The sequence below is a fragment of the Bombus huntii genome, unplaced genomic scaffold (genome assembly GCF_024542735.1).
Source record: "Bombus huntii isolate Logan2020A unplaced genomic scaffold, iyBomHunt1.1 ctg00000060.1, whole genome shotgun sequence".
In the NCBI taxonomy this organism is placed as follows: Eukaryota; Metazoa; Arthropoda; class Insecta; order Hymenoptera; family Apidae; genus Bombus; species Bombus huntii.
In genome coordinates, this window is record NW_026099321.1 from 783,981 (window position 1) to 806,363 (window position 22,383).

The 22,383-nt window shown below is 33.2% G+C and overlaps 1 protein-coding gene and 1 long non-coding RNA gene across 2 annotated transcripts in view; one reads left to right on the top strand and one right to left on the bottom strand.

Moving 5' to 3' along the window:
• The window catches only part of LOC126875922 (uncharacterized), a 258,532-nt gene that overhangs the window by 35,132 nt on the left and 201,017 nt on the right, over nucleotides 1-22,383 (top strand). Inside the window, exons 9-11 of the mRNA XM_050638828.1 lie at nucleotides 2,584-2,632; nucleotides 2,940-3,003; nucleotides 3,378-3,505. Coding sequence (XP_050494785.1) covers nucleotides 2,584-2,632; nucleotides 2,940-3,003; nucleotides 3,378-3,505 — 241 coding nt within the window. The remainder of the gene's footprint in view (nucleotides 1-2,583; nucleotides 2,633-2,939; nucleotides 3,004-3,377; nucleotides 3,506-22,383) is intronic.
• Nucleotides 11,714-12,497, bottom strand: LOC126875962 (uncharacterized). The gene is made up of 2 exons (XR_007693817.1): nucleotides 12,444-12,497; nucleotides 11,714-12,097 (listed from the first exon to the last, which is right to left on the bottom strand). It is a non-coding gene; the product is annotated as an uncharacterized LOC126875962 (long non-coding RNA).

The following is a 22,383-nucleotide window of genomic DNA, read 5'->3' on the forward strand; positions in this document are numbered from 1 at the left end:
TGATTCGCATTATTAAAAATCTTGAAAGTAACTTTATCAATTCCAGGACAGATTTCCTGATGTACACACATCATCGAGAGATAAATGTCGCCTGTTTGGTATAAACAGTTTTTGTTTCGATAGATAAAGTCTCGAAAGAATTCCCGAAATGAATTTCTGAAAATTTATGAATTTATGAAAATTCATATCTCGTGTTAGAATCAACAGATTCATTATCAAGGAGAATATTATAACCTGCATTAAAGAAAATCCTGCATCACAGCGCCAGATGATCACTGTTTTATCTAGAGATATTAACAAAGCTATTATCTATTAAATCTAAAATATTCATTCTTGAATCGATGATAACAAGATCTATGAATGATGTGGTTTTGGAACAAAATGCGATATAGGATCTATGAAGTTGAAGCTGCAACTGTTTCTGGCTGTCATGCATTCATTCGTTGACTCCTCATTTCTTCGCGTTTGTATCTCTTCAGATATCTTCCTCTTTCGAACAGTTTCACTCATGAAAAGCTAAATATCGTAGGATACGCGAAAGGAACAGAAACTCAATCGGATAGAAAAAGGCAAATATAAAACAATACAAAAACTACGTATATTATATTAATATCTCGAAATATAACATCCGTTTCGGTTCATATAGAACCGGGGAGAACAACAAAATTAAATAAAAAAAACTCTACGATTATTGTTACGCAAATTGCCAAATTCCATATGTTCGAAATTGAGATCTCCTGCAATAAAATAACAATTATTTAAAAAGATATATAATATATATATATATATATATATATATATATAATAATAGAAATAATATCTATAATAATATATATGATGTAAATTATACAAGTACGTCTAATTCATTGGTAAACTCGGTCTTTGCTGAACAAGTTGCATAAACAGAAATAATAAAGAAACTAGTATTCTTGGCGATTCTGATTCTAACTATTGCGAACTTTATTTTAGTTCGTTTTACTCCGCTACTAATACTTACGAATCGTATTTATTTGTTTCGCTCTTCGTTAATATTCCACATTCTCTTTTGCCATTGCCTTTTTAACACTGACAATAAGCGTTGAGAGAGCAATCTTGATGTGAACAGGATGACCAAAACTTTTACACGAAACGCAACAAGGTTGATTTGTGTTATCCTTGCTTTCTTCGATACAGAAATCTGGATCAATACTTGCATCTGGATCGTAATTCATCGTTGAATTTAACGCTGCGACAGTCCGTTGCAATTAGAAGCAACATGACCTAAACGTTAGCAGGTCTTACATTGCATTTCGTTTGTCACATCTAATTTTTGGTGAAAAGTGAAGGCAAAATACTGAAAATCAACCGAAGATCAGAAATTGAAGAAAATTTCAGGCTGGCTTTTGACACTAATCTCACTAGGCCCGGTCAAATAAAACCCGGTTTTAAAAGTTGAGAAATCAATTAATCGGAGAATATAAAAATTCACGTAAAGCTAAATGAACAAAAGATATAACGATAAATGTACAATTTTAAATTAGATATTTAAACCAGTCATTTGACTAGGGGTGGTGAGGTTAGTGTTAATTAAATAGTTTAGTAGTCGTTGAGCGACATTTTGAATATTCATTCGTATAATAATTAGCAAAATAACTTTTCTTCGTTGATTCCTCCACCATAATTAATTTCCATTATTTATATCCTTCATTACACATTTCTTAATTCCCCGTTCATTCAGGATATTTCTAAGAATAAAAATCATTAGATCGGTCAAAACTTCAGGTACTACGTCGTGATAATAAAAATGATATAGAGAAAATATCAATGGACTTCAAATTTTCAACCGTGAAAAAATTATTCTCTTACTACATTTTGGACTTAAAAATAAATATCGTTTCTCCTTTATTATTTTTATATTAGTATTAAAAGCGAATACGCACTCAAAAAGCGCTTAAGACTTCATCTGCATACTGGGTCATTGCGGAACAGTAATTTTAAGTAATTTTTCACTTTCTCCATGCTGTTGTTTCAATCTTGCTTTGTTTAACGAAATTAAGATTATAAAGTAAGGTGACTAAAGTAATAAGTTAGACAAATGTATCTGTGATGTTGCCAGTAGGGCTACGAATTATAGTACGATATTTGTAAATATCGACGTAGAGAAAGATTCCTGCTGCGTAATTCGAAACGAAGTGCTTCGTAGAAGGTGAATATTTTTGTTGATGTATACATTTCTTTGTCTAGATCGTTAACTGCGAAGCTGCTTGTGCCATCGGCTCATGCCCCCCCCCTCCCTCCTCCCTCCCACTTTGTAAGTTACTCGGCGAAACTAACGTACAAGGAGTCATTTAGTCGTCTTATTTCGTACCGATAACATGGATCGTGTTGCGTCAGGTTTGCAACATATTGTAACGTATTGGCGGCGTCGGTCTTTTATTACTCTAATAATTTAATCCAATTAAATAATCACACGCGAAAATAATAAAATTTTATCACATAATTTTGTACGCGACGTTAGAGTTCTTGTTCGCCGATTATAATTTTAACGCTCTCGGTAATGTGATCCTATTTCATATTCTTTTGAATATTCTTTTTCGGTATTAGAGTCAGTGCATCTCTCAAGAGGACAAAGCTTCTGCAGGAGCTCAAGAATGTAAGTAGTTTTACATATTGTATTTCAGTTTGTTCTCTTATACAATAAATTTATTATACAATAAAAATGATTGATAATTTAGAAAACTGTAAATGCCCTCTTTAATTGAAATAAAGTCTTAAAATCTTAACATTAAAGTACAATAAAACTGGCTGATACGCATCAAAAATCACTGAATATGTTGTTCTCAAACTTTTATATTAGAGTTCCAATTTACATATTTATTAGAGTTTAGTCTTTATTGTTGCTAAAGTTTCACGTTTGTTATTATGTGTTACCGATTTTAATATCTTATGTTTTGTTATAGACATATCACTACTTCAACTTCGTCATCTTCTTCAGGAGTGTTCTAACAGTGGCACAAAAGCCAAGTATGTAAGTATTTTTACATACTTACTTTCAGTTATGTCTATTCTGTATATTTTTCTTTGATCACTATCAATGAAGAAATACAATTTGACTGAAAATTTAGGAGGATAGCATTTTCTGAGGTTATTTTTTCGTTAAAATAAAATAAGAGTTAAAGTCTTAATACCGAATTGTAAAACAAATGACTAACATACTACAGATTATTTTAGATTTTACACATTCATATTAAAGTCTCAGTTTTTATACTTATCAAATTTTATTAGAATTTCAATCTTTATTATTGCTAAAGTTACTAAAGTCAATAAACCTTCATTTTTCATTATCTCCAACTTTTCAAATAGTCAGCGATCACTCATCCTGTTTTTTTTCGTAACAGATTTTTCGCAGTTTGCATTTCTACTATTAGCCTTTCAACGGTTCCTGTCTGATGTTAGTCTCCCGGATGAAATTCGCTGGGATAGCACAGCATCCACGGTAACGTTCTCTGTTTGTCTGCTTCGAACGGTGAGTCGCATGCATTTCTGTTCTTCTGGTCACTCAATTATGCCGTAGGATAAAAGACCCGAATCGGCACGGGTGACTGGTTGTATTACGTAGAATTCTTTGCGAGCATAGTGAACGCGGGTATCTTTTATACCCGTGAGTAGTAACGCTCTTTTTTTCAAATTTATTAGTTTAGGATAGGTCTTCTTGCACAGCGCGATGATAATAATTAGTTTTTTAATAATTAAGTTAAACATATACACTTGAGAATATATTCGCGTTATTTATAAATATGCATGTTAATATTCCGTATGAATATTTGCAAATGGCAAATATCTACACGAATATACTTGATCTTTAGCAATGAATTAATCGTGACAATATTAACCCCTTAACCTACAACTACGGGCATAGCCCGTAGTACGATGATCGAACCAAACGTAAATATTACGGGCATAGCCCGTAGTACGATGATCGGACCAAACGTAAATATTACGGGCATTCTCAAACATAAATCGTAGATTAAGGGAATAAGTCGCGTTCGTTTATTTCACTTCTCCTAGAATTTAAAATATCAGTTAATCAAAGCAATAATTTTGAACACTGCTTCTGCATTTTCGATTATGTGCTTTGATAAAGAGATTATCTGAGATTATTTCTTTCTTAGTAACATATTTAGAGTCAGTTATTCCATTTGATCGAGTCTCAGTCTTTTTCGCTACCTTCTTTGCAATATTAAAATTTTGTTCTGGTTTATTAAATTAATACAGTAGTGTTACTTAGTTACTATTAAATTAATAAAGTAGAGTTAATCAGAATCGAAGTAGTAAAATACAAAATGAAAGAGCGTTAGTCCGTTAAATAAAAATTACACAAACTAATCATCTTCTCAGATCAGGATTTTCAAGTTTAATCAGTGGAGGTGGACCTGTGGTCGGGTAGACGCGTTTTCGAGTGACCAATCTATTTCAGAGAATTTCATTCGAATAATCGTCGGTAAAACTGGCGCGAATGAAACATGTCATCGTCTCTGCCTTTGCCCGTCGATTTTTCGAATTTCGCGATCGTGATGGCGAGTGGTTTTCGAAACGAACGTTAATATTGCTCGAGCATGCACGTGCGAACAGACAGCGATCGCTATATGATCGTTGTTCATCCATGAGTACTTGGATCAGCTTCCGCGATTTATCTTTTTATTTCACCTTTGTACTTTATTTTTTGGTTTGCTATTTAGAAAGTCTCGAGCTTAGATGTAAGTTTCAGCGGGCATTGCGCCCGAAGGAAGAAGAGGCTATGAGCGGAAGAGACCCGGCAAACTGCCATAGAAGAGGACAACTATCAATGACTCCTCATCCTCTGGATCATCCAGGGCATGGGAAGTCATACTTGTTACTACTTTGTCACTATGCTCGCTTTTAGTATTTGTAGTAGTAGTAGTAGTAGTTCTTTTTTTGGCCGATGAAAGGGAAGGACGTAACGGGCTAGAACACAAACTAACCAGACGAGAATGGGTGGAGACAGCTCGGGGAAACGCCAGTTACTTGAGCGATCACCCCAGTTCAAGTACATAATAGTTATATCGACAGTGAAACTATGTCGTTACCGTAATTTTAAAAAAGTTATTCTGTTTTAAGGCGTGACGGAATATTAATTAGAGTAACCGTACGTAATTACTTTCATTGCTGTAACATTATAATGTAATGGGGAAACCCGATATGTGGAAAAAGAGCGTCCAATATCGCTTTTTTAAAGCATTGTCCGCTTTTAATGGAAATAAAATAATCGTTCTTTTCGGTGTCATTTTATTCTATATTAAAAATGAAGTTTGTGTAGCATCGGTTTTATAGCATACTCATAAATATCGCGATTCTATAAACGAAAAGAAATTCTAACTAACTTTGAATATCTCAAAATGATATTGCAGATAACTATTCGATTGTTGAAAGAAATCATTCTGAATGGCAAGATCGTGGCTTGAAAGTTAATATCTTGTCTTTGAACGTGCGTGTCATAAAACGACCTACGAAAATTCTCACAATTTTTGTTCCTCCCGGCGAAACAGTATTGACGTAAAAGAAATTTATCGTGGTTTACGTTTCACTTTAAACGTTAGGATAATAGTGCAAGGATAATAATATAGTAATCTAAAAACAGAAAGCTGATACCTGGTCGAAACAAAATTGTTTCTCAAAAATAGGATCTACTTATGACACGATGTATTTTGCATGAATTGGGACATAAAGGTCAATAACTGGGTCATTACATAATTTTAATGAGAAAAAGCGTCAGGTTTCAAAGCGAGCGTCTTTATGACTTTCGGTCTATAAAACTAAGCAAATCGCGAGAAGTCGCAGCTGCTTTTAGATTCTATAATTGCAGAAATGTATATTATATTGCATGTAGAAAGAAAAGATTCTTTTTAACATATTCCAAAAAAGTTACGTACCAGCATTCAAATTGCACCTGTTATCTAAATAATTAGTCGATTATTTTAATGTGACATTTTCAGTATTTCAAACAACCTGGAACATGATCATTTTGGCGGAAGAGAAGAATGATTATTAAAATTTAAATAAGATCAAATGGAGGAAAACTTATCATTCGTACGCATTACAATGTACAATTTACAAAATAATTTTCTTTCTCATTTTTGTCCTAATTTTCTAAACGACGTCTAGGATTTCGTGTATTTAAGCATTCAGTGTTTCTTAATTTTTTACATATGACACATACAGCATGAAGGGTGGGCGCAATCTGGATAGGGTTCAGCATACAGTGCTTGTGACGTTACTAGATTCTGCTGAGTCTTTTCATACACATGCAGCATATCTACATACGTGCTCAGTAAATGAAAATTCCACTTTCATAGTAAAATGTTTTAGCAATGTCGATCGTTATTTACAGTTTTTACTATGTCTCCTGCCAACACGCGCTACAAGTAACCCAAGGCGATAAAAATATACGGACTTCGGCGACCTGCCGATTCCAACGTTCCATCGATATAAACAGAAACCTATTTCTTCTACTTCGGACACTTATTACGACGTAAAATTTGTTGCCTACATTTTTATTTACCCTCGAACTACCTTGTATTAGGTGTCGTTGAAATCGTCCCAACACGCTCTGATATACTAGACATAAAAAAAAGTAGGGCAAATAATTAGCAAAAATGCAGACGACCTTAAAATCTTTGAAATCTTTTCACCCACGAAAGATTGTTACTACCACATTATGGCATCCTCCGCGCTGTACATCTTTTGTACAGTATATACAGGGTGGTTGGTAACTTGGTGGTACAAGCGGAAGGGGGTGATTCTACGCGAAAAAGAATTCGAAAATACAGAATAATCGTAATTGTATCGTTGGCGTCTGTTAGTCCAAATATCCGGTACATTCTATTAAAGTTATTTATTTAGAACAAATTGTGCATATATGACGATAGTGTCGTTTGCAAACAAACTTTTTCGAACTGTTATTTTCTCTTTTATTTACATATGTAACATCTAGTGTATACATCGTGTAATATAATTTTGTATCAACGCGTCCCTAAATTTTGGAATGTAGACCATAAGCATCCACTGCCGATATGCCCAGCATGTTTCAGAAACCTTATTGGTTAATTATTATAATTTCGAACAAGAACAAAGTTGTCATAGCGTAATTTTATATTTATTTATCTTTCTATTCGACTTTGCTGTCAGTCAAGGTTTCGAAATATTTCCCTTCTATGATTGATTTCCATCGTTAACTTGTGTCTTAACATTACTGGATAAAAAAGAACCAAAGACTTTATATGTAAATATTTCGATAGTCTTTTGTCAAAGGTATAACGCTAAGAGAACGCAAACAAGCATATGCGTAACAATGTTGTTAGATACTTTCAAAGCAAGTTAAAGTCAGTAAAGTTGAAAAAAAAAAGGAGTAAGGACAAAAACCTGAAGATCGCAGCAAGGTTAAGCAATAACATCCAGTTCTAAGTCCTTTCTCTTTACTTTTGTTGCTTCGTTTGATAGTTTTAACGACAGACACTCTTTTAACAAATTACTTGAATCGCTTCTTACTTTTTATTTCTGCAAACAGTTTATGTTAGCTATGCTCATAAAAAATACTAATAATTAATAATTTTAATAGGGGGAGAAAAGTTATTCCACTGAAATATAAAGTTCAATTTACCAATATGCATTGAATGTTTTTAACTTTGCACTTATATTAATTTAAGACAACTATAGAATGTTATTAATTAAATAAATTTAAATAAATGCAATAAGTATCAATCTTACATGATATACTAAGATTCAAATATTTCCTTTCGTGTTAGAATTTGATTAAGTAGAAAGTTGTATTTTCTAATTTTATTAGATGATCTTTGAATTCTGTTTGTGAGCCGCTTAAACGTAAAATCCATGCTTTTGTGCTCAGAGGCACAGATAAATTAAGGTAAGAACTACTTTTCATAAATTATAATAAACGCATAGTACGTTTAATTATCATAAATACAAGATATGGTATATTAAAAATCAGTAATTACATAGAGATTATTTCTCAGTAGCTGTAAATTGCTAAAAAGAGAAGACGATCACCTACAGGCGATGCTAGTACTGAAAGAACATTATAATACATCAGAAGAATTTGTTCTGCGCTTCTATAATACCACATTAGTATTCCAGGGATGAACGTGCTTTATGAGACCGTAACGTTCTTCTAATAAAATACCTGATTTCATAGTGACTTTGGTCTAAATGATATTTTACGAAACGCTCCAGATTCGTCATTGTATTGATCGGAAAATAGGCAAAACAAAATTATAAAATTCTATCTCGCCACCTGGAAATGATCCTAAAAACTTGTAAAAAAAAAAAATGCAAACTAAGCGAAAGAAAACTTTGAATAACCTACTTTGAATAAGCTCTATTTGGTTTTGGCTCTTCTCTTGGATGAACTTTTTGGGTGAAGAAATTTCTAATGAAGGCACGGAAAAGAATTCTCTGATGATTACAAGATAAACATGGAAGATTATTTGACTCAAGTCGCGAGTTCGAGATTTACGTAATCAGATGGAGAGCCTCTGAAGGTGTTAAAAATCTGAAAACTGTACAACTAAGCAAATATGAGCCCGCCAGGTTTTCATTCTTTAATTTCTTTAATTTAGATATTTTACTTGTCAGTTTTTATTCTTTAACTGTCATCCGACAATGTACGTTAAACCCCATTTCCATTTTCCACAAAAAATTGTCAATTTTTGTAATCTAACGTTTCATTTTTGTTCCCAATTTTGTTCGTTTTTACTTTATGTTAACATTTTACTGTTCCCTTCTCCATAAATTATTTCAGCCATTTAGAAGGTATATTTCAGGAATTCCAATTGTGTACATCAAAACTAAACGATATCATGTCTGTGCTATTTTCTTGTGCCGGAACATTTGATTGCTTATTTGACGCAGAAAATAATTTTCTTCTTTTTTGTACATTTTTCGATAAAAATCATCATTATTAATTTCTTTAATTTGCATATTATACTTGTCACTATCCAGTCTTTAACTGTCATCCAACGATACTTTTTATATTGACAAAAATTTATAAACAATTTACATTAAACCGCATTACGAGATAAAAGGATCTTTTCAGCTAGGCATTTCCATCTTCATAAAAAAATTGTCAATTTTTTGGAATTGCATCGTATTATCGTGGTGAGTGAGCATGTGTTGCTAGTGTTGTAGCCGTCACTATTTTCGTTCGAGGACTATCGAAGGTCGATCGTTTCCACAGATTCCTTCCGTCGTAAACCTCGTTCTTCCTTCTATCACGTTTCAAGGCATAAGGATCGAGAACGGGGTTTGCTGCCATTTCAAGCGCGCCCCGCATTACTCGTTCTCGTAAGTTCAAAATTCGTTGAGCGCTTTGCTTCGCGGATGGCGAATCTTCTCAGCTTCTCCTGGTAGATTGTCTTCGTCTTCTTTCGTTTCCAATGGCAGCATCCGCCTTGGATGAACGATGCTGCTTCCTTGGAATCTCCACTATGTCGCCTATCCGCGTATTCCATTAGACCGACCTCAGTCAGAACTTTCTTCGTAAACATGGAACAATTTAAGCTATATCGAGCATGTACCACGCGTTATATCGTCTGTCTTTGTCTTCCGCCACTATACTCATCGTAATTTTTATTCCAATATGGCTTATCGCGTAAAAGTTTGTTATCACAAACAAGTTGCTTGGTCGAAAACTCGAAACATCAGCAACTATGGTGGAGCTATCGAAAAGCTAGCTTCCTGTTTCCATGACCAAGAAATATGTTGTCAAGATCGTCATTCTGAACAACTTTTTCTTATACATATAATAGGCTCCGTTTTAGTTTTAGAGTTGTACACAAACGTATGTTTGATAGTGTATATGAATTTTCTTTTTATATTTTCTACAAAATTGTACATTAACATAACATAATACATTAATCGTACATTAGACATAACAAATCCACTGATTAAATACTTATTCGTGTAGCTTAGTATTTTTCCTTCTTTTTTAATGTTACTGGATTATAATCGCCTATTTAACTAACCTGGAATTCCTTGGAATTCTGTGATTGTAATTTTTGTTACTTTTTCCAATGTTTATAATGTATGATACTGTAATATCGTAAGGTAGTTTGAACTAGAGATCGGTTGAAAATAGAAAAAAACCGTATACGTCGACTTTCTGTGGTTCGTTTACATTTAAGAGTGCCAACGTGACTAAAGTCACCTAGTTCTTACATAGGTGTGAGGAAAACAATAGACAACGTTAGACGAGAAGAACGGTTTCGTTTTTCAAGGCGTCGAAGAGTAGAGCTGATAGAGCTGGGGGGGGGGGGGGGGGGGGGTAAGGTTAATTCGTACAAAAAAAGGCATGTTTTTGTGAATTTTTTCTGACCATACAGTTAAAATTTCTTTTTTAAAACCAATAGTAAATTAAAGTATGACATTCGAAGAATATTGTATAAAATTTTCACGGAGAAATATTAAAAAATACGGCAATGGCAGCAATTATTCGGACGTGTCTCGGAAAAAAGTATAATTGCAGTGCCCCTCAAAACATGGTGCTGGATCATCAGAAATAAAAAAATTGAGGTTTATTCGTTAGATAACAGCCTTCCCCAGGTAACGCTGCGAAGGTGTTTTTCGAAATTTTAATTGTTAACTTTTTCGGAACACTTTGAAGGGAAAAACGCGATTTTGTGCGAAAATTTTCGGCTAATTTGTTATTTTAAAATAAAAATAATTGACAAATTTGAAAAACTTCTGTAGCGTTACCTGGAAAATTATGTACCGAAATAGTTTTCAAAATTTCAAAAGGATGGATGTAGTAGTTTTGAAGTAATTGAGGGCACCGACGTTGGAAACGTGAGTTGTGGGGAAAACGCTTTAAAGTTTTGAACACTAAAAAATCTGGTATAAAACGTTCATAAACGAATTTTATCGGCTTACCTCTTCACTAGCGTAGCAATTGTTGAAAAGACTAATAAAAAATCAATTATCCTATAATATTTTTCACGATCTTTCGTAACTTGATGTTCAACGGTCACTTTTATTTTTTTATCTGACGCGCTACTTGTTAAAGTGCCTTCGTATTATGCGGAGGTGCAATTTTTCTAGGTCGATATAATCTCGAACTAGTTGATTGTCTATCAGATCTAGTAACTTTTAGGCATTTTAGTAATAATTTAACACAAAACTTAATGAAAATTGAATATTTACTCCTACACTAAATTTTTTACTCTACACTGACAAAATATACAGTACAGTTATAAGGAGGTTTGTACTTAAGTCGTTAAGTACTATAAATAGATCTGGAGGTAAGATTAGGTACTATATGGAGAAAAAAACGTCTGCGAGGTAACAATAGCACGCTTGGATCGGGTAGGTAATAAAATCCGACATGTACAAAAACACTCGTAACTTCGTCAATTTTGCTCCAATCGACTTGAAATTTTGACACAATATTCTTAAGATGTTATGCATTCAACTAAAAAATGCCAAAAAAAAATTTTAACACCCCCCCCCCCCAATCGAGACACCCGAAGAGTAGAGTCGAGAGAATTGATAGAGTTGTTAGAGAGAGAGAGAGAGAGTGTGTGTGTGTGTGTTAGATTCGTTGTGACGAGAGTGGCCAAATAACTGTAAAGTTAAATAAATATCGTTTTCTGTCCAATTTATATTTGTATATTCAATTTAATATTAATAAATTGTGAGCAATCGGGAAAAAATTTCCATCTTTATTTTCCGATATTACAACACCAAACATAATTTTCAGTTCTTTCTGATTCTTTAATGACAGATGATTGACATTTTTTGTTTCACTGACGTGTGACAATCGCAAAAATTTTCAGGGTCCCATAATTATGTGTTGAAAATGACAACGTATGTTCTCGCTCGCCATCTATATGCTGACGGCTAGTTACAAAAGGGAATAAGTAGAAGATGTTACTAGACACGGCCGATAGACCAGATCGATAGTTTAAGACATCCTTTTCGTTCGTTCGTTCGTGTCCCTTCCAAGTGTGTGCAATAAAGGTTTTTCGACTCCGAGAAGTGTGGTGTTTTTCATCCGAATAATAAAGTAATAACTAAGGCGATCCTACCTCTAAATATAGATATAACAACATTATGTTACCATAGTTTAGGAAGACCTGCCCTAAACATCTCAACTCAAAAGTTATAACAGTTAAAAGTTAGCTAAATTATTAGGTTGTTCCAAAAGTTACTTTCATTTTATGAGGAAATAGTAGATGCACGACATTTTTTGTTTTATATTATTTTACTGAATTATAATTAAGTGAATTATAATTATTAAATATAATCCAATAAAATAATATAATAATTTTAACAACAATTTTTAATAATTAGTTTTGATAATAATTAATCAATTATAATTCGAAAAGAGTCGAATATAAAACGAAAGGGATCAAGAAATGCTATGGGATACTTACGCTATAACGAATGTTCTAACGATCTTTCATTGTAGTCCAAACGTTTTTCCGTTCTTCTCTTTGGGTTACGTAGCTCTTTCGTTATGTCTCTTTCTGTAATTTTTTAATTTTACAGAATACAACGTTAGCACAAACGTTGAAGAAATATGAAGATACACCCCGAGATAACAAAATATAAAGCTTCAAGAGTGGAGATATGTACTCCGAGATAACGAGATAAAAAATAAAACGTTGGATGCCTTGAACCCTAGTAACAACGCAAGAACACACACTGTCTTTTAAGTTCCAATAAAAAGTTTGTGAAACTCAGAATGAGTATTATGAGCATGGATGCTATTTAAACGTCGAAATCTATGTAATAATATAAGGCAATTACTTTTTAACTTTTGGGATGCAATGTATAGGAATCGATGTATCTACCTGTTTGATTCGCATTATTAAAAATCTTGAAAGTAACTTTATCAATTCCAGGACAGATTTCCTGATGTACACACATCATCGAGAGATAAATGTCGCCTGTTTGGTATAAACAGTTTTTGTTTCGATAGATAAAGTCTCGAAAGAATTCCCGAAATGAATTTCTGAAAATTTATGAATTTATGAAAATTCATATCTCGTGTTAGAATCAACAGATTCATTATCAAGGAGAATATTATAACCTGCATTAAAGAAAATCCTGCATCACAGCGCCAGATGATCACTGTTTTATCTAGAGATATTAACAAAGCTATTATCTATTAAATCTAAAATATTCATTCTTGAATCGATGATAACAAGATCTATGAATGATGTGGTTTTGGAACAAAATGCGATATAGGATCTATGAAGTTGAAGCTGCAACTGTTTCTGGCTGTCATGCATTCATTCGTTGACTCCTCATTTCTTCGCGTTTGTATCTCTTCAGATATCTTCCTCTTTCGAACAGTTTCACTCATGAAAAGCTAAATATCGTAGGATACGCGAAAGGAACAGAAACTCAATCGGATAGAAAAAGGCAAATATAAAACAATACAAAAACTACGTATATTATATTAATATCTCGAAATATAACATCCGTTTCGGTTCATATAGAACCGGGGAGAACAACAAAATTAAATAAAAAAAACTCTACGATTATTGTTACGCAAATTGCCAAATTCCATATGTTCGAAATTGAGATCTCCTGCAATAAAATAACAATTATTTAAAAAGATATATAATATATATATATATATATATATATATATATAATAATAGAAATAATATCTATAATAATATATATGATGTAAATTATACAAGTACGTCTAATTCATTGGTAAACTCGGTCTTTGCTGAACAAGTTGCATAAACAGAAATAATAAAGAAACTAGTATTCTTGGCGATTCTGATTCTAACTATTGCGAACTTTATTTTAGTTCGTTTTACTCCGCTACTAATACTTACGAATCGTATTTATTTGTTTCGCTCTTCGTTAATATTCCACATTCTCTTTTGCCATTGCCTTTTTAACACTGACAATAAGCGTTGAGAGAGCAATCTTGATGTGAACAGGATGACCAAAACTTTTACACGAAACGCAACAAGGTTGATTTGTGTTATCCTTGCTTTCTTCGATACAGAAATCTGGATCAATACTTGCATCTGGATCGTAATTCATCGTTGAATTTAACGCTGCGACAGTCCGTTGCAATTAGAAGCAACATGACCTAAACGTTAGCAGGTCTTACATTGCATTTCGTTTGTCACATCTAATTTTTGGTGAAAAGTGAAGGCAAAATACTGAAAATCAACCGAAGATCAGAAATTGAAGAAAATTTCAGGCTGGCTTTTGACACTAATCTCACTAGGCCCGGTCAAATAAAACCCGGTTTTAAAAGTTGAGAAATCAATTAATCGGAGAATATAAAAATTCACGTAAAGCTAAATGAACAAAAGATATAACGATAAATGTACAATTTTAAATTAGATATTTAAACCAGTCATTTGACTAGGGGTGGTGAGGTTAGTGTTAATTAAATAGTTTAGTAGTCGTTGAGCGACATTTTGAATATTCATTCGTATAATAATTAGCAAAATAACTTTTCTTCGTTGATTCCTCCACCATAATTAATTTCCATTATTTATATCCTTCATTACACATTTCTTAATTCCCCGTTCATTCAGGATATTTCTAAGAATAAAAATCATTAGATCGGTCAAAACTTCAGGTACTACGTCGTGATAATAAAAATGATATAGAGAAAATATCAATGGACTTCAAATTTTCAACCGTGAAAAAATTATTCTCTTACTACATTTTGGACTTAAAAATAAATATCGTTTCTCCTTTATTATTTTTATATTAGTATTAAAAGCGAATACGCACTCAAAAAGCGCTTAAGACTTCATCTGCATACTGGGTCATTGCGGAACAGTAATTTTAAGTAATTTTTCACTTTCTCCATGCTGTTGTTTCAATCTTGCTTTGTTTAACGAAATTAAGATTATAAAGTAAGGTGACTAAAGTAATAAGTTAGACAAATGTATCTGTGATGTTGCCAGTAGGGCTACGAATTATAGTACGATATTTGTAAATATCGACGTAGAGAAAGATTCCTGCTGCGCAACTCGAATGATTCCTGCTGCGTAATTCGAAAGAAAGTGCTTCGTAGAATAGGAATGTTTTTGTTGATGTATACATTTCTTTATCTAGTAACGTGTAATCGTTAACTGCGTAGCTGCTTGTGCCACCGGCTCTTGTGTCCCCACTTCCCTCGCCACTTTGGTAGTTGCTATGTGAAACTAAGGTACAAGGAGTCATTTAGTCGTCTCATTTCGTACCGATAACGTGGATAGCGTTGCGTCAGGTTTGTAACGTATTATAACTTATTGGTGGCGTCGGTTCTTTATTACTTTCATTAGTGTGTTTTTCGCATTATTCATTACTATATTTTTTAACTTCGTAACATATATTTTTTTTGATAGAAGTGACGCGCAAGTAAACTCAAGTACTTCAAAACAAGATTTCGTATGCGTTTCTGTAGTATTATTTAAGTATATTTAGTTGTGAATTTTCGAAATCTTGCAAATATTTTCAACTGTATTCTAGTGTATTAGTGGAGTGTATATCTCATATTCTAGTAACGAACATTCATAGTATAATTCTTGCAAATGCTTACATTGCATTCATGGTATTCGCAAACATTTGTTCGATATCTAGAAATATCTTGTAATTTTAAATTAATATTTTTCATGCGTAAAAGAAAAGTAGCACTATTTTCTAAATAAACGTTTGATAGAGAAAAGATGAAAAACATCGAAACTATATTTCGCTTCTTTTCTACTCCCCATAAACAACTCTATTTTTAGGGAATATTTTTGACCGCGTGCAATGCGGTTTGTAGAGTCAGTGTTTGCTCCGCAAAAGTATTTTTCAATATTTTCCAATCACGGTCGTTTTGATTAAATTCAATTAAATAATCACGCGCGAAAGTAGTAAAATTTTATCAAACAATTTTCTACGCGACATTAGAGCTCTTGTTCGCCGGTTATAATTTTTGCGGTCGTGGTAATGTGGTCTTATTTTGTATTCTTTTGAATATTCTTTTTCGATAATAGAGTCAGTGCATCAAAAAGACAAAGCCTCTGCAGGATCTCAAGAATGTAAGTAGTTTTACATATTGTATTTCAATTTGTTCTATTTATTATATTTTTTTTGAAATATTGTTAATTATACAATAAAACGATTGATAATTTAGAAAGCTGTAAATGTCCTTTTTAATTGAAATAAAGTCTTAAAATCTTAACATTAAGGTACAATAAAACTGTCTGATACGTATCAAAAATCAGTGAATGTTTTATTCTCAAACTTTTATATTAGAGTTTCAATTTATATACTTATTAGAGTTTAGTCTTTATTGTTGTTAAATTTCCATGCTTATTATTGTGTATTAACAATATTAATGATATTTTCTGTTTTGTTATAGACATATCACAGCTTAAACTTCTTTGTCTTTTTTGGGAATGCTCCAACGGTGGCTCAAAAGCCAAGAATGTAAGTAACTTCACATATCTTACTTGAATTATGTGTATTCTGTATATTTTGCTTTCAATACTATTGATTAAGAAATACAATTTGATTGAAAATTTCATAGGTTAGGGTTTTCTAAGATTATTCTTCTATTAAAATAAAAAAAGTGTTAAAGTCTTAATACCAAATTATAAAACAAATGACTATTATATTTAAAAAATCGTTAGATTTTTGATTTCTAGATTTTAAACTTTTATATTAGAGTTTCAGTTTTTACATTTATGGATGTTTATTAGAATTTCAATCTTTATTATTACTAAAGTTACGAGTGTAATAAATTTCCATTTTTCACAATCTCCAACATTCCAAATAATCAGCGATCACTTATCGTGTTTTGTTTTGTAACAGATTTTTCATAACCTCCATTTCCACCATTGGATTTTCGACAGTTCCTGCCTGATGTTAGTCTTTGAAACGATATTTGCTGAGATAATGCAGTGTCGATGGGAACGTTTTCCGCTTCTCCGCTTTTAATGGTGAGTCGCATGCGTTTTTGTTCCTCCGGTCACTCAATCATGTCGTAGGATGAAAGGTCCGAATCGGCACGGGTGACTGGTTGTATTATGTAGAATTTTTTGCGAGCATAGTGACCGCGGGTATTTTTTACACCCGTGAGTAATAACATTTTTTTTCATATCTTTATTTATTAGTTCAGGGTAGGTCTTCTTACACATCGCGATTATAATCATTAATTTTTTAATAATTAGTTTAAACATATAAATTTGAGAATGTATTCGTGGTAGTGACAAATATGTATAATAGTATTCAGTATAAATATTTGCAAAAGGCAAATATCTAGACGAATATACTTGTATGACATAAATACACTTAATCTTAAGCAATGAATTTTAGTATAAATAAGAGGTACCGAAGGAAAAATCGGATGCCCTCCGATTTCGTTGGAATGAAAGATGCAATTTTTACTCAATGATAATGACGATACATGCAATACACGATACATTCATTTTGTGACAATATTAATTATAATATATCACATTCTTTTGTTTGACTTCAGATACTATAAACGTAAGTAGAATTTAAAATATGAATTAAAATTTATTTCTTTTCCGTACAAGAATCTGTGAAATTTTATGTGCAAGAAGAAACTTCGCGATAGGCAGATTTTTGAAACAAAGCAATAATTTTGAACACTGTTTCTGCATTTTTGGAAATGTGCTTTGACGAAGAGATTGCCGAAGATTATTTCTATCTTGGTAATGCATTTAGAGACAATTATTCTATTTCATCGAGTCTTAGTCTTTTTTCAATTAATGTTACTTTTTTGATAATATTAAAATTTCAGTAATTTATTAAATTAATAAAGCAGAGTTATTATAATCCAAAACGAAGTAATAAAATATAAAATCAAAGGACATTAGTCCGTTAAATACAAATGAGACAAACTAATCATGCTTTTAGATTAGGATTTTCAGATTTAACAATTGCCGTGCCCATTGTCAGGATGTCATTCACGTGCTCAGGTGTTACTTGAATGGGAAAAAGACATTGGGCACGATGACTATAATTAATGCAAAAATTTCTCAGCTGCTGACCATGTGTTAGGGTATCGTGCACGACGTATTTTCCACATTGTGTGTGTGTGTGGTTAGGCTGTGGAATTGCGTCGTTTTTCTCATTCGCTACAACTTAAGATACGAAAAATGTGGAGACGTATCAATACAATCACAATTCGTGGTAATATTAGCTACACGATTAAGCGTAACCACGCTGTTAATATTGCTGTAAATTACAATTATAATTCCAAGTTTACTTATATTTATTTTAACGATATAATTTCTTTAGATGTGTTTTATCACTTTTTGCGCAATGGTCACTAGCCTTCGTCAGTCGATTTCAGGAAAATGGTACGTAAATTAGAGTGTACATGTTGCGTGTTAAGCTCGGGTGTTGGAGGCATCTCGGGACGTTCTCTCTAGTGGAGGCTCTTGCGCCCTGGTGATATGTGTGAGAACCGTGGAGGTGAACCTCTGATCGGGTAGACGCGTTTTCGAGTGACCAACCTGCTTCAGGGAATTTCATTCGAATAATCGACGGTAAAGCTGACACGAATGGAACGTGTCATCGCGTTTGGCTTTGCTCGTCGATTTATTTAATTTCGCGGTCGTGATCGCGAGTAGTTTTCGAAACGAACGTTAATATTTCTCGAGCATGCAGATGCGAACGGACAGCGATCGCTATATGATCGTTGTTCATTTATGTGCACTTGGATCAGCTTCCGCGATTTATCTTTTTATTTCACCTTTGTACTTTATTTTTTGGTTTGCTATTTAGAAAGTCTCGAGCTTAGATGTAAGTTTCAGTGGGCATTGCGCCCGAAGAAAGAAGAGGTTACGAGCCGAAGATGCCCGGCAAACTGCCATAGAAGGTAACTACCAATGACTCCCCATCCTCTGGACTATCCAGAGCACGGGAAGTCATTCTTGTTACTACTTTGTCATTATGCTCGCTTTTAGTATTTGTAGTAGTAGTAGTAGTAGTAGTAGTAGTAGTAGTAGTAGTAGTAGTAGTAGTAGTTCTTTTTTTGATCGATGAAAGGGATGGACGTAACGAGTTAAAACACAAACTAACCGGACGAGAATGGGTGGAGACAGCTCGGGGAAACGCCGCGTCATTTTTCGTTAAATACTTGCCTAAGGAATCTGCTGGCTCGTCCGGCTTTTGACGCCCTTGTTATTCGTATTGTGAGCAAACAATTACCCCCGACTCCTCCATGATAACTGGCCGAAAACGAAAAAAAAAACGAGGTAGCACGAAGTCGGGAGAGGCAGCATCGAAAAACAGAATGATTAATCGTAGTGGGCTCGCGTACGTGTACTCTCGCCCCTTTTCCAGGCGTACAACGCGAAATTCAACAATTCTGGAAAATAAAAAGCCTCCGGTTACGGGACGTGGAGATATTCTTTCTGGCATTTATACGCTTTCAAGTTATGGCAATAAAAGGGCTAGTGAAAATTGGCGAATAGTGGTACTAGAGATTCTGTTAGCGGCGAGACGCGATCAATGATGTGATAGGTTTTAAAAAGATACGATGCGCGTACTTAAAATTTTCTGGGAGAACTTCTGAGGAATAGAATGTTGATAGATTTAGTAGTGGGTAATCTGATTATTGGTTTGCTCAGATTTTTGTACTAATGTTGAGAATTGTCGATCTTTGAAGCCGAAATAATGTTATAGGAACACTAAATTGATACTGAGGATTAACATTCGAGTAGTAATATATTTATTTTATGGAGGATTTCTTATATATTCATCGATACACACTTGCACGCGTCTCAGCACTTTCTTCTATACCCGACTGTTAACCGACTGAACAGTTTACATTGATCTGCTTTCGAGACGCCGCCCACACACATACCTCCACACACTGATACCCACATACAAGTATCTCTACTACGCACTTAACCCAGTCCAGCACAGAAAATTATACAAATCTCAACACACCTCCTCAATTTTTTGTGCTGCATATTCATTTCCTTTTATAAGTCAATCAAACTATTCTTAAAAGTAATCTAAAATTTTCAAATTTGTTTCTCCCTATAGCCTTCGTTAAAATATTAGCTACATTATTTTCTGAATCTACTTTTATAATGTCAATCTCTTTATTTTCGTAACTTTCGTGCACAAAATGGAAATGAACTTCAATGTACTTAGAATTTTTTGTCAAGCTACCAAATTTTGATATCGCAATCGCTCCAGAATTATCTTCGTAAATTTTTATTGGCGTCTCGATCATTATTTTGAAATCTTTCAACAATTCTCTTACAAATTTAATTTCGCTCACAGCTTCCGATAAAGCTACATACCCGGCGGCTGTTGATGATTTTGTCACGCCACTTTGCTTTCTTGATTTCCAGTAAATTGCGTTTCCGAAAAATCTTATGATAAATCCCGTAGTGGATTTTCTATCTACTTTATCTCCAGCCCAATCAGCGTCAACAAAACAATCAATAACTTCAGCATTCAAATTTCTTTTATAAGTTTTTATAATTTTAATTTCCTAGTTAAATATAAATATTTCAAAATTCTCAATGCATATTTATAGTGGGTCTCGTTGTAACTGTTTTGAAATCGACTTAAATAGTTTACACTATCTCTAACGTTTAATCTTGTTCCAGTACTAATATATAATAAAGCTCCTATGAGATTTCTATATCTTATATCGTCTGAGGCTGATTGTGCGGGTTCTAAACTTAAGTTTTGTTCTATTGATGTAAAATATACTATTGATGTAAAATTTACTATTTTCTATATTATATTGTTTCGCTAATGACTCTATATAACTACTTTGATCTAATTTCATCTCACACTTCTTATTATCGTATTCAATGTTTATTCCTAAGTAAGTCTTTACTTCACCTAAGTCCTTCATCGCAAATTGGTTTGACAATTTGTTTTTAATCTCATCGATTTTTCTTTTGTTTTTTCCACATGTTAATAAGTCGTCTACGAATAGAATTAAATATATAACATCATCGCTCTCATACTTCATATATAGACAATAATCACTCTTACTTCTTTGAAATCCTAATTTTTTCATATACTCGTGGAAACATTCATACCAAGCTCTTGAACTTTCATGCAATCCATATAACGTTTTTGTTAATTTACATACTTTCCCGCTTTTATTGTCGTGACCTATAGGTTGTTTTACAAATACTTCCGATTTTATAGTTTCGTTTAGGAATACTGTTTCTACATCCATTTGCATAATCGTCAAACCATATTGACAACAATAAGATAGTAATAACTTCAACGTTTGCATTTTTGCCACTGGAGAGTATAAATCTTCCAGTACTTCATTTTGTTGGAAGCCTCGAACGACTAATCGTGCTTTCTTACGATTATCAGATTTATTCGTATATACCCATTTCAAGTCTAATACTTTTTTGTCTTTTGGTTTCTCTACTAGTTGCCAGGTCTTATTTTTGATTAAACTATTCATTTCTCGATCCATTGCTTCTTTCCATGAACCGCTGTCATCTCCACTTAAAGCTTCTTCATAGGTTTGAGGACTGTCTGCGCTAACTACATTCACATAAATGAAATATGAGCTCGTTTGGCCATATCTTTGAGGTTTCTTTCTTCCCTGTCCTGACCTTCTCAAATTATTTTCTATGTCCTCAAGTTTTCTTTCTGATTTGTTACTTAACTTTCTCTCCGCTTTTATTGCAACCTGCTCGACCTTTTCGTCATTTATTTCATTTTCATGAATTTCGTTTGAATCCGAATGTTCGTCAAAATCCTTTTCTGTTTCATTGTCTGATTCATCTTCTCCTTGAAATCCGTCTAAATTATCATCTTCATCTATAAATTCTACGTGCCTTGCAATTATAATTGTATTATTAACTAGGATCCTATATCCAATGTTTTCATAACCTACAAGTATCCCAGTGTCTGCTATTTTGTCCCATTTCGAATTTATTTTAATTTCAGGTATTCTTACGAAAACTCTACTTCCGTACAATCTTAAATTATTTATATTCGGTTTCCTTTTAAAAAATATTTCAAATGGTGTTTTATTTTCATATGTGTTCGTAATGGTCCTATTTTTTAAGTACGCCGCGGCTCTAACTATTTCCGGCCAATATTTAATATTCAGCTTTGAATCATGTAATAAGCATCTAGCGGAATTCATAATTGTTCTATTGTAGCGCTCAGCTGTTCCATTTAATTCGTGAACATAAGGTGGGCATGGTTCCACGACAATTTCCTTTGCCCTAGTTAGATTGTACATGTTTTTGTTCATATATTCTTTTCCATTATCGCATCTTAATCTCTTTATCTTCTTACCAGTAAGATTTTCCATTTTGTTTGTATAATCAAGGAAACAAATGTAAACTTCATCTTTTGATTTCAAAGTATAAGTCAATG